At 31.9% G+C, this 13,759-nt stretch overlaps 1 protein-coding gene and 1 long non-coding RNA gene across 7 annotated transcripts in view; one reads left to right on the top strand and one right to left on the bottom strand.

Annotated features, from left to right (window-relative positions):
* Nucleotides 1–29: 29 nt before the first annotated feature.
* Nucleotides 30–13,759, bottom strand: part of LOC102673913 (fasciclin-2) — a 166,164-nt gene continuing 152,434 nt past the window's right edge. For 5 of the 6 annotated variants that reach the window (XM_006620793.2, XM_006620795.2, XM_006620792.2 and 2 more), the window contains 4 exons: nt 5,629–5,760; nt 4,580–4,649; nt 3,527–3,652; nt 30–2,212 (listed from right to left, as the gene is read on the bottom strand). In XM_006620793.2, the coding sequence (XP_006620856.1) occupies nt 2,071–2,212; nt 3,527–3,652; nt 4,580–4,649; nt 5,629–5,760 (470 nt within the window). In that variant the 3' untranslated portion in view covers nt 30–2,070. The remainder of the gene's footprint in view (nt 2,213–3,526; nt 3,653–4,579; nt 4,650–5,628; nt 5,761–13,759) is intronic. The other variant, XM_006620796.2, reaches the window with a different exon arrangement.
* Nucleotides 8,593–13,759, top strand: part of LOC116186262 — a 7,224-nt gene continuing 2,057 nt past the window's right edge. Inside the window, exon 1 of the long non-coding RNA XR_004151223.1 lies at nt 8,593–8,785. This is a non-coding gene — a long non-coding RNA (uncharacterized LOC116186262). The remainder of the gene's footprint in view (nt 8,786–13,759) is intronic.

Raw genomic sequence — 13,759 nt, 5'->3', positions numbered from 1 at the left:
TTTTTTTTTTTTTTTTTTTTTTTTTTTTGAATAACTTGCTCTTAACAAAAAAATCTGGTTCTTTGTTACAATTAGCAAGTATTATGATTTAGTATTCAAAGCGAGAAAAGTTCAATTTATGTTTAATTTGTCAAAGATATCGCTGCTTTGATTATACTATACATGTATATTAGAGAGACTTAATTTGTCGAAAGATACATTTGAGGACTTATTAAAACGGTATCGCGATCAATATATCGAATGCAATATTCTTTTGAAATCTTCCTTTAATTTTCGTATTTTACAGTTTTTTAAGTATACTGTTTTCTAATTGCATCGATAATACGATCGTGATAATACACAATTTTATCGATTAGAATTCGATCACAATAGCTGCCTAGTTCTCTTAGATTACTTTCTTTCTAAAGGTAACTACATAGGATACGTAAAGTACTAATAATGGAAATGTAAAAATAGTAAAGAGATACTAGGGCTGCTCTTGCATACGACGCCTCAACGATGTAATCTTTATATTATAAAATGTACATGGTAAAAACTATCGCGATAAATTAAATCAAGGATATAAAAAGAAATATCCACATAAAAAGTATCTCGAAATAAAAGATAAAAATATTAACTAACCGTGAATAAACGCATGGCAAATAACCAATACGTCAATCATGTTGATTGATACGGCAAGACAATAGTATAATCATACTCAAAAACTGAGCGATAGATATTTTTGTAAAAACATTGTTTACAGCTAGAGGAAACACATACTAATGATAAATCTTGTCAAAAGATATAAACGACGAATTAAAGCGAAAATTATTTATTATTATTACTGAGTTATTTAATTCTCAATGATAACCGGTACAATTTATTTTCATGAAGTTTCGCGCTTAAACGAATCAGTCTTTGAAATCAAGTCATATATAATCACGAAATTGATAATTCGTCGTTTAAAGACAAATATAAAAAAAAATGAAATGCTTTGCGGACCATATAATATGACTTCTAATTAAAAAAAACATGAATGGAACATGTCGAAGAAATATGATAACTTTATATATGTACATAGATCGAAGATACACCATATATAATGATGAATCTCATTTAAAGAGAGAGAGAGAAAACCTATTCCACTCGTTCCCACTTCGTTCGCCAACTTTTTAAAATCTCGGATTTTATTTCTAACTATGATGTTCTATCTATTAACGTAGAAGAAACGATATGGAATAAGTAAGTCAAATGTACCTTTTTAATTTCGTGCTGTGCACATGATAACACAGTACTACCCAGCGTACTAGACTGCAGTTATCTAGAGAGTGCCTCGAAGCAATGATTACTAATTATCGACCAACTTCTACCAATTTCGCGATTAATTTTGTACATTCTCTTTTTGTATAAGCGATTTATCTAATTTCTCCTTGCAATATTTGCTACGTTACATTACATCGATAATTTTTTCTTTTTCCCCAAACACAAAACGAATTATGTATTTTACTATAAATCGTAAACTACATCTGTGTCTCTCTGTTACACTTTGATGATTACATCGGTGAGGGAAAGGGGAAAAAGAAAAAGATTTATTTTTCTTATAAATACAGAACTATCAAGATTTGTGAAAAATGTATGTGCAGATAATTTTGTATCGAGAAAAATTGATAAAGTGCAGACTTATGAATAAATGCTAAGATTTACGCTCGTTTTATCGTACCCTCAAGAAGAAGGGACAAGAATGTACGCGCGAATTATCGCGTCGCTCATTGGATATTCCGCGAATGAAGCAGTCGAATACGATTTTGTATTGTTCGATCGCGGTCAGATGGCGCATGGTGTCTCATTTATGAAACAGAACGAGATGTCGCTTTTTAACATCTCAGTACTTTACGTCCCTGCGCAATATCCCGAATAGAATCGTGAATCAAAATTCGAATTCGTCAAAGGAGAAGATTTTTGACAAGTGCAAAATTCTGTTCCCTACGTGTATGTTTCGGGATGTACGGGCTATTTTTGTGTTATTCGAGAACACTTGGCCAGGAGTAATGTTTCCACGATGATTTACAATCTAGTACGCCGGAAGAATATCTAGACAGCTGAATCCTTTCCGACGAAACCGGTCTTTGAAACGGATCTCTTCCCGTCAAATGTGATAGATGTCTCCCGACGCAGGCCCGAGTCGATGATCGGTGTGATTTTCTTCTCTTCCTTCAGTGGCTCCTTTTCGTCTCTAAAATGTTTCAATAGAAATTCACGGTTATTAATAGAAAACGATTTGTCAAGTGCTTTTTTACTTCTAGTATTGGGCATAAAAGAGCATGTCGAAATGCGACGCGTGGTGCAACATTGAATAATACGCATAATGCATGCTATTACTCGTTAGTATTGTGTATTTGCAATAGGGATTCCTATATTTCTTTTCATCTTGGCATATTTTATGTAATAAGATGAACGAATAATTGAACTTGGATTATGTATAAATGTTGCAGTACGAAAGAAATTTGCGTGGTAAAATTCACATTCACGAAAAGGTAAGTGTGTATAATAAAATGTTCAATCATTAAAATATTTGTAGACCTTAGAGTTTATGTTAGATTATATTTTACGAATAAAAAATATTTCGATTTTCATATTAACCTTTCTAACAAGGCAATGGAATTGAATTACCTACTTTCACGGTTCAAATGGAATAGGATTAGAGCGAATGGTGGTGAGTGTGCTATGTAGTTAACGAGCAATTAATATCACTTCAGAGTGTTGATCTCTCATGCAACATAGCCAAAGCATGGGCGAATAATGACGATAATTTATGCAACACGTGTAGAGGATGACAGAAAGATAAAGATAGGTAGATAGATAGAGAGATAGAGAAACAGAGAAACAGAGAAATGGAATGCGCGCCGAAGAAAAAAAAGAGAAAAGAGAGAAAAAAGTAAGCATTAAATGAATTGAACATGGTTAATAATGTATAATGTTCTTTTGTACGAAAAGTGGTTGGCGGCAAATTAAATTATATTAAAATAAAATAAAAGAAACGGAAAAAAAAAGACAAAGTTTGTTTCATGCTGCAATTTTGTTTCATCGACGGGCATTGTCAATTTTGTCTTCATAGATGCTATTCTTCATTATATTCGATGTTCCAGGATTTTTATCAGCATCGAGGAATCGAAAAAAATAAAAAAATAAATAAAAATAAGAGGAATAACGTCTGTAGACGTTAATGTTAGGCAAATGAAAAAAAAAAAAAAAGAAAGATATATGTAGAAGTTAAATTAAGGAAAAAAAAAAAAAAAAATAAGAGGAATAACGTCTGTAGACGTTAATGTTAGGCAAATGAAAAAAAAAAAAAGAAAGATATATGTAGAAGTTAAATTAAGGAAAAAAAAAAAAAAAAATAAGAGGAATAACGTCTGTAGACGTTAATGTTAGGCAAATGAAAAAAAAAAAAAAAGAAAAAAATATCATGCGAAGTAGAAAGCCGTGTCAGAGCTCCTTCGTGAGGGGCCATGCTTCTTACTGATTTTCATTTATGTATCTCTCTTACATGGCAGTGTGTTTGACCAATTTAATGGTATTTTTTCCACTACTCGAGTCTTGGATGGCCGTGACCCCGGCGACATTGGCCATTTTTTGGTCGCAATACGGCAATGGAAACCGCCAACCGTAAAGACTACCGGTAAAGAAAAAAAAAAGAGACAGATGCGAGAGAGATGTCAAAGTGTCTCCTAATGGCGAGCTAGATTCTAACGAGTTAACTGGATCATTTAACCATAGAATATTTTTAGCAGGGCAAATATATAACTCCGAAGATTTAATAAAAAGGCGAAAAAAAATTCCTGGTTTCGATTTGTCGAATATTCATTAAGTTAGAATTATAAAAACTCTTTCGTTTAGTTTTTTGTTTGGCATTCCCTCTGTATTAATAAAATCAAAAACACTATGGTCAAAATTTTGATAATTCAAATTTATGAATTTCAATATTATGAATTCATTTTTAGAAAAATTAATATTGATATGATATTTTGAATTAGATATATACTCTTTTAGAGTATATATGTAAGAAATAAAAACAATTTAAGTATTATTTTACAAATATTTTTAATATAGATACAGATTTTTGTTTAGATTTTAATAAATTTATCTGAGAATGATTTACAAAATTTAAATAAATTTAAGAGTTTAACTATAAAAATTTTTAATACTTTGATAACTCTGCAACAAATCAATATTCCACGAATATTCAAATAAGCAAATTCACATTATTCTTCCAACTCGTCCAACGTCCCGTAAACTAATTTGCACGTTAGTCACGGCTCTCTCAGGAATCTCGATTCGAATCGAAAATTCGTTCGACAGGCAGGAGATAAAAGAAAAAAGATCCACGGGGTTCTTGTACGAAGTTCGATGGTGGGCGGAAAGTTCGATGACACGGTAAATATAGCGCCAAAGACTTGCCAAAGCACAATGTAAAATATATGTATAATGTATGTGTAAAATGTATATAAGGATGTCGAGTAAATCAATCTAAAAATCGTGAGTATGTTCTCGTGTGTTACGTGTCTTGTTATCGAAAGAATTTGATTGGAATGAGCCTCACCTGCCAAGTTTCGCGTCCTCTTCGTCCACTGGTTTCCGGCGGGAACGTTCGCAGACGTAGTAAATGATTCCTGTAATAAAAATATCGTGGAATTATTTATAAAAAAAAAAAAAAATAGTAATTAGGTCGATTGTAAAAAACTTTCTCCGTGAAATATTCTTTATTTTTCTTTCCTTTTTTTCTTTGCTCAATAAAATTTACTTCTCGAACCAGGCTAAACTTTACGTGACGATTCAGCGTAATCTAACATTGCAATTTTAGTGCGGAATCACAGTTGCACTTTCAGATAAATCTGCGTTGCAATTTGGGAACAAGTTTACGCCGCGAGTAATTCCAGATAAATTCACGCTGCTATATCAAGCAAATTAACGTTGTAATTTCATATAAATCCAGTTTGCAATTTTAGATACATTCAGAGGGGGCACAAGAGTTAATAAATTCATGCTACGCGTGCAATGTAATACCCTGACGTGATTTTAGGTAGATTTATGTTAAAATCTTGAATAAATTTGTCGTTTCGTAAATTAATTACACTTGCGATGCAATTGTTAATAAATTTATATTATACTTTTGTTTATATTGGAATTCTATTTATTATATTATAAAATTTTATGTTAATGTTCACTGCACGGCGAATCACTGCACGATGAAATATCCCGAATAAATTTGTCACGAAAGTATAGGGTATACTTGTGGTGAAAATTCACATCTTCGCTTGAAATTATATTTATTAAATTGCTATGTTTTGCTTCACAGTTCCAAATCACAGTTTACATTGAATCGGTTTACGTTTTTATTGATATTATTCGGCAAAATTAAATATTATCGTTATGTATCAGTTTAAATTTGTAATTTTAATTGCATTTGTTTCGCAACTTACGCGATTTTCATGTATTTTAATATGAAATTATAAATTTCAATTTATGTTATAATTTTATGCAAGTTGATATATATATATATATTTTATCAAAAAAGATTTTTAATTTTTATTAAAAAATTGCTCGATGAATTAGCGAATTCGTTAAATTTATTTGAAAAAGTATTCTCACCTGTTTTGTGCGCGCAACAGCAAATCACGTCGATCACGATAATAATAATGAACAGTACCGCGATCACAATACCGATTATGGCTGCGCTCGATATCAGAGGACCTTGATGATGAACCACGGTAGTGTCTATACCTTGAAGTATAAGAATTATATATCAGATGAATATTACATTAAAAATACATATTGATCGTTTGCAATCCGTTAGTGCAGAAGCATTACTTAACGATATTTGGTGATGATATGGAAAGGAAATTATTTCCCGTCAAAAATATATTATTTAAAAATTTCAAAAGTTTGTTGTCATGTGAAAATAATTAAGAAAATAAGCTATAATATTCCTTTTCAAAATTACAATATTTTAATTTGTTTAAATTCATAAATAATTCATTTTTAAATAATAACAATAACGATAAGAAATAAAAAACAAGGCAATTTTTTAAATAACGAAAATTGAACTTTTATTACTTAAGAATGTTAGTAAATAAGATTGGATAAATATAATACTCGAAGATAAATTGATTCATATCTGAACTAAACTTCACAAGTCTGAGAAATCGTACATGACAAGAAACCTTCTTCTAAACTTCGCTTCTCGAAATCCTCTTCACTTACATGTTTCCATGTAACCGATTGCAAGTATCCCAAAGCAATAAAAGTCAATAAAATAGACAATTCAATCTAGACCTGATACAACGTCGAACATCACCAAACACGTTACGCGAACGATTAATTTTAGTCTCCTGAAAAGAAACAAGATCGGCGGGGGGGTTCTGGGGAAGTGCCAAAAATCCGTTTTCATCAAAGCGTAGAAGACACGTAAGGAACCAAGAGAACTAAACAGACATACACCAAACCAAACCAAAGCGAATCAACGTACATACGTTATGTATATATATATATATATATGTGTGTATACCAATGAAAGAATGATCGATCGACGAAGAAGCGGTAATAATAAGCGTGATTAAAAACAAATAAAAAAAAAAAAAAGAAATAAGAAACAAGAAGAAGAACAGAAAAAAAAGGATAAACGAAATCATAGGAAAAGAAAAAAAAGAAAAGAAAAGAAAAGAAAAACAAAGTAAGATAGCTGGTGCGCAAAGATACATTTGTGATACAAAGCTAAACGTAAGAGCGACAAAAAGGGTGCTTTGGATTCCCTTCTATTCGGACGCAGAGATATGGGTGCTGAGAAAGCTCAAGGAAGGGGGAAGAAAGCTTCATTCGCTACCTTTCTCTCCCGATGTTAGTTTCTACGCGTCTCACTAGTCTAAATGTGCTACCTCCACACACATAAAGCCATATATATATATATGTATATATATATATATTTTTTTTTAATTCATTGAGTGCCTTTTACACGCGCGCGCGCTCTCTCTCTCTCACGCTCGCTTTTTTGGCTTCAAAAAGTCAACAGAGAGGGACTACTACGATATATATGTATACTTAGCAGATGTATGATACACATTACGCCCATCGTTCAACTCTTCTGACTTCACCATATATTTACCGTTTTCTTTCTCGGCGCATCCCCTCGTGTATTTTCTTTTTCTTTTTTTCTTTCTTTTTTTTCTAGTTTCTTTTGGTTTTCTTTTGCCCTTTTTCTTGTCCTTTCTCTTTTTCTTTTTCTTTTTCTTTTTCGTTGAAAACAGGTGAGCGGAAAATAAACGAGACGGCCGGGAGAGAAACCATCTCAAATTGCTCTGCCCGTTTCGCTCGAGTTCTCTTTGTTGGACCTTAACCCCTTAATGCTTATGTGTTGTCGCGGTCTGATCATCGAAGTGAATGATTCAATTTACCGTGTATCGTGTCTTAGGCTATTCCGTTTGATGCTGTTAATATTTTCTGATGGACACTGATGAATGAATAAGGCTGTTCGATACACGAATGCTTCCGGTCGATCGATCGGTTTTCTTCGAACAAGCTCACTGACTTCTTCTTCTTCTTCTTCTCCTTCTTTTTCTTCTCCTTCTTCTTCTTCTTCTTCTTTGCCTCTTTTGTTTCTCTGCGTTCTTCGACGAGTTTCCTTTTACTTTTTATTTTTATTTCTGGATTTAATTAATATAATTATTTAATTTTATGGAGTTGCATAATTTTTATTTATTGAGAATCGTGAAGAGATCATAATTTTGATTGTATTGGTGGTAATAATTTTTGCAAGAAAAAATTACGAATGTCTGGAAAATATATTTAATTTTATCGTTAGAATTATAGTTATTGAACAAAATATAAGTATTCTCTTGCGTAAATTTTTGTTGTAAAGATAAAAAAATTTTTTAATTCTTTGTTAATATTAACTTTACAAAATTAATGATATAAATTATCAATGAGAAATTGTACTCTTTATTTTTGATATTTTTGATATTATTATTCTACGAATAATTAAATAATTTTATTTATTAATAAATAATACGCTGTAGATGCAATCTTTAAATTTTAATTACTTATTAAAATTGTATCTAAGTAGAGTTCGCAAATTTACAATTAATATCTTGTATATCAAGATATACACGAATATATACACGAATATATATCTCATTAGAGGAGTACGTTTCCGTTTTCATCAAGAATTTAATAAGTTTAATAATCAGACAGCTTTATTTCCTTCGAGTGCATTATTTCGCTACGAATATTCTCGTTATCATATTTCCTTCCTCACATTCCAACCGACAACAATCTCCTCTTTAAGTAATCCTCTTTAAGTAAAATATATAAAACAAATTTATAAACAATTATTCTCGAGACCAAATTTCCAATTCCCATTCCCCCCCATTCCCACACAATTTGTTGCACTTGTAATGACGACTTCTGTTTGCAATCTTCTTTAAGATAAGATATCGCGAAATATACACCGTCCATTATCGTATTAGAATTTAATTTTTATAAAATAAAAATTGTCTGTCTGTCTTAATCCGTAAAACCCGAACAATCATTGCATCAAGAGGTTAAGTCCCTCAGAATAATAATAATATTCTCGACTTCTCATTTATATCCTTGTTTTAATTCTTATTCTAATTCCCTTTTTTTAATTCCAGGAACTTTTAAAGTCTACTTTATCTCCCATTACGGTCCATTACGAGAATCTCCATATAAAATCGCGACTCTCATAGGAGTGGGAACAATTTGATGGTGGCTTCTCTTCTGGCAGATTCATTTGGTATTGTATTCCTTAAACATTCACATATATATTTCCATACTCATATTTACAATAAGTGTGATTTTTTTTTTCCAAAGGGGAAAAAACGGTAACACGTTCAACCCCCTCGTTATAAATACGAATGTATATATATATATTATATAGTATATTAGGCACTATGCTAGCACACATAATTCTTGCACGTGTGTGTTTGTGTGTGAGAATGTTAACTCTCTCTCTCTCTTTCTCTCTCTCTCTCTCGCTCTCTCGCTCTCACTCTCTCTCTTTCTAGATTTTTTTCATATACATATAATACTTATATATACTATATATATATATACGTTTGTACATATACATGTGTATACAGATCGTAATTAATACGTACAATCGCCGGAAATTACACGTGAATATCGCGAATCCTTCATACTGTTGGATCATATTCGCGAAACAAAGTCCCTTTTTCAATCTTCTTTCCACTCGATCGAGCAAAGAGAAACAAAATGGCGCTTAAAGACAGTTCATGCACTGTTCTTTTTTTATTAGACATGTTATTTCCTTGGTTGAAATTTCATTTTCGTTTATCTCTAACGTACCAAGATGGATGATTGAACGTTGTTTATTAAGAAAAATCAAGAATGACATTCTTTTTATTTTTTTCTGTCGAATTGTGTAGGAGAATTGTAATTGTTTTAATTGTTATAGATTTTTATTTATTTTTAGCAACGGCCCATTATTGTATTGCGAGTCACTAAGTTCCATCTAAGTACGCTAGAAGTTCTTCATAAGAAAACTGGGTATAAAAATTTTTATTTTCATTAAAAAAAAGTTTTTAAATCTAATGAATGATTATGCGAGATTAATAGGAATTTTGTTAGATTAAACCCAGTTTGCTTATAAATGTTAGATTTATTTCTATTATATTTCAAAAAATGGTATTTTTTTAACAGAAATTTTTATTCCTTTGCAGCGAAAAAATTAAATCATTAAATTAATCTTACATCTCATCGAATCTATTTTCCTTCACCTCAACTCTAATCCCTCGAGTTTACGTATATATATCTGTCAGAACGCATCGATGAAGAAGAGATACATTTCGTAATAGAAAGTAGTGGACGACCAATTCGAGATCGTCGATTGAAATAAAAAAAAGAAAAAGAAAAAGAAAAAAAAAGAGAGAGAAGATAAAAAGAAATCGTCTCTTCTCGAGTGCTGCAATTGACAGGATCGTGGTCTCGCTATTATCATTACAGACTGTTATGCCAGGTACATTTTTCCTCGGGGAAAAATATCCGATACGAAATGAACGAGAGGATTGAAAATGTAACGATGGTACTGAATAAGAGGGAAAAAAGGAGATATAAAAAAAAAAAAAGAAAGGAGGGGGAAAAAGATTGAAAATGTGTAGGATGACTGCGAACAGTAACGAATTTCAAGGAACGATTTTAGTACGGTAGAAATTAACGATGGAAAATTCCACCCCCGAACTGTGTCCATTTTAATTTTGCTCGTTCACGAATAATTTTTTCTCCCATTTTTACCAGTCGTCCTCATAGTTGATTTGATACAAGGGGACGAAGAGACGGGACTGGAACACACATATATATATATATGCGATATATGTACGAGGAACTGCAATTTTCATGGAACAATATGATAACTTTATGACTTCCATTAATATGGGTAACTGTTCTCTTGGGACGAGCTCGAACGAAAGTGTATTTCTCGCGAATTTTTGAACAGATTCCTTGATCATAGGATCAAGGATCGAATGAAAATTTTCAACCATTTCTTTTCTGTTCCAAATTAACTTTGAATTAATACTTAAATTTAAGAAATTGAATTAAGGATCAAATAGAGATTAATAAATAATTCGTGATAATTATTTCCATTTAGAACAAAATTAAAATGAAAATTAATAAAACAGATATTCATTGTCTGATCTATACAGAATATTAATATATTTGTAATAAACTTTTACGAAGATCGATTTTAGAGATCAAAATCAAAGTTGTTATTCAAAAATAACTATTTTAATTTTAAGAAAGAAATTCTAATTAGAATAAACGTTTAAACCATTTTTCTGCTTTCGAAAAAAAAAAAAGAAGAAGAAAAATAAAAGTTTTATATTTATGAAAATGTATGGGAGAAAAATTTCAACAAACTTCACTTGGAACAAAAGATATAAAAATTAACGATTAAAAAATTCAACCGTTTTCATCCAATATCTGGTTGGAATAAAGGAATTTTCTGGCCTTCGAAGAGAGGAAGTCGGTAATTCGAAAGTTCTTTAACAAGCGGCGTGCGAGAGACAGGGAGTGGTGGCAAGAATCTTTCCAGGAAGGTACCGTACTTGTCCACCACTTAAGTCACGATTGCGTTATCGTGAGTTCGCGAGGATGCACACGCGGTTGGGATATGCCATGTGCCTCCCTCGAAAATAGATTCACGGCTCTCTCGACATTGCACGCTGCACTTCATATCGCGAGTTAGGCTGCTGTTGGTAAGCTCTTTAACTTTCTCTTTTCCGCTTCTCCGTTGCGTGTTGATCCTTGTTTAGTAACATGTCACCTATTTATAACCGGCTCTCTGTTTCGGGACGAAGCGAGTTCCTCGAATGAGTTTGCACGTAGATACACACTCGTTGGAGGTGAAAATATTGGCACCATGAGATTATAATTAGAAATGTTACTTAATTCTTGGGGTATGGAATTTTTGGAATTGAATATAATAGAGTAGAATAATTAAGAAGAATTCCTGAGAATAAATAATATAAATTTTGAAGAATTTATTTTTTTGTTTTAATAGAAAGATCAATGGAAAATTAATGATTAAAGAATAAGAAATCTTACTTATGAAATTATTTAAAGATAAAGATAATAAAGAGATTTAAGATATTTACATTATTTAATCACGGAATTTTTCGAAGCAAATGAAAAATAAATAAATGAAAATAGAAGTTTATTTAAGAAAGGAGCTTTTCAGATATCTTTTCGGTCCAATATTTATTCGTGAAAGATATAACTCAAAGAAAAGATATTCATGAAGCAACTACCTCGAGAAAAAGAATCTTATTCAATGGGAAATGGAAACTTCGATTTTTAATAAATATTGAAATTACTGTTGAAAGTTACAATAGTAGTCTCTTCTCGAGAAAGATTTTAAAAAGAATCTTTTCGAGTTTCTATGAATTATCTACAAATAAATCCCATGTGTTCCTCTTTTATCATCCAACAGTATCTGAAATTTCCTCTTGTCGAAGAAACGAATGTTCGCACCAACAGTCGCTTAACCCATAACTAAAAGACTCTACGTGATATATTATTTTATGTAGTTGAAAAAATATGTCTCCTTTCTTTACATTTTTCTAAATTTTTACAGTTACATAAAATCTTTATGTAACTGTAAAATATTATATAACAAATTTTGTTTCGTAAATATAAAAACAAATTTTAATTTAATATCTCTATTCAGAAATTTTATTTAATTCTCTTTTCAAAACTATACATTTTAATCCAAATCTTGTTAAATCTTCAAAACAAAAGGCATGAACATTTTCTTTGCATACTTGAATGTTCAAAAAATGTAAATCTACGAAGTAAAGTATATCCAAAATATTCACGTTTCAACGTTCAACGCGTAGAAAACAATGTTTACAAATTCCTATTTAGATTCCTTTAAATTTCATTCGTGGAAACAATAAAATTTCCATAATTCTAAATTTCACCAACTTTCAAATTACATTTCGTCAGTAGTTAAACAAAGAAGCTTCTGCCATTCCGTGTTTTCTTCACCAAGTGTCATAAACAATTTCACAATGACAACGGCTCTTTATGCCAATACTTTCACCCGGCATCTCTTTTTTTCCCTCCCTCCCCCTGCTTCGAAAGCAGAGAGCTCGGAAACACACAGAGGGCGCCTCTCTTCGTCCATTTGCATTCTCCTCGAAATTATCTCGCCTATCTTCCAACCGAGGCAGTACTTCGTGGCATACTCGCGCCGTTTTAAGTTGCAAAATTGCATCCCCAAGAAAGAGGGGAAGCTGCATAGAGAAGATTCGAAGAGGAATGCTAAGGAGATAGGTGGAGAGAGAAGAAGATCGAACAAGAGGATGCAATTCACCAAAAGGGAGGGGGTTCTTGCGCTCTCTATTATAAGTTATACGGCCGCGAGACCAGCCTCGAGAGTTTTAATTGCGTTACAAGCGAGCCATTATACCGAGTTTCGACGATTAATCTCGAAATCTGCCTTCTATCGGTCGAAGTTCGCTTCGTCCAGATGCCTTTGGACGCGATGCAAGCAAGGAAGTTGATAATAGACGGTGTGTATATATATATATATATGTGTTAATTTGGACAAAGAAACAACGATTTTAATGGAGGAAAATGAATATCGTTGTTAATATTCAATTACGAGATCCATTTTAACTCGATTAGAAAATGTGTATTTATATAAGACTCAGGATCTTATATAAGACTAAATATTACTTATCATAGTACCATAAATACATTTCATAAAATTTTCAAGTGATTTCTGTAAATTATTCAATTTGTGCGAGAAAGAGGAAAGATTGACATAAATGATTTATCTCGAGGTTTCCATTTTTAAAAAATTGATGGAGATAGATCCATCCAAAAAAAATTGGATAAAAGAAGAAATCGTTAAAAAAGAGATATTTATATATTGCAAAAACTGATATCAAGGATTAATTAAAATCTACTGAATTATCTATTAAATCGAAGGATGTGAATCGATCTTATATGCATATACACGCGCACCAATACCAATCCATCGAGTAATTTCACGCGGTCAATTATTTCCGGGATCGGCACATAGCCATTAACGCGTCCCCGAATCGTCGAGCCAGACGCGGTTTGCACAACCACAGATTCAAAAACAGAGAGATTCACGGAGAGGCGAGAAACGGGCTCGATCGGCTTGTCCCTAGGAGAACGAGAGACATTCCAACTCCTTGTACGCTCGTTTTCACCGGAAACA

This window comes from Apis dorsata, unplaced genomic scaffold (assembly GCF_000469605.1).
Source record: "Apis dorsata unplaced genomic scaffold, Apis dorsata 1.3 scaffold_530, whole genome shotgun sequence".
NCBI classification, from domain to species: Eukaryota; Metazoa; Arthropoda; class Insecta; order Hymenoptera; family Apidae; genus Apis; species Apis dorsata.
The sequence above is the reverse complement of the archived record's forward strand: the minus strand, read 5'-3'. Positions and strand labels throughout refer to the sequence as shown.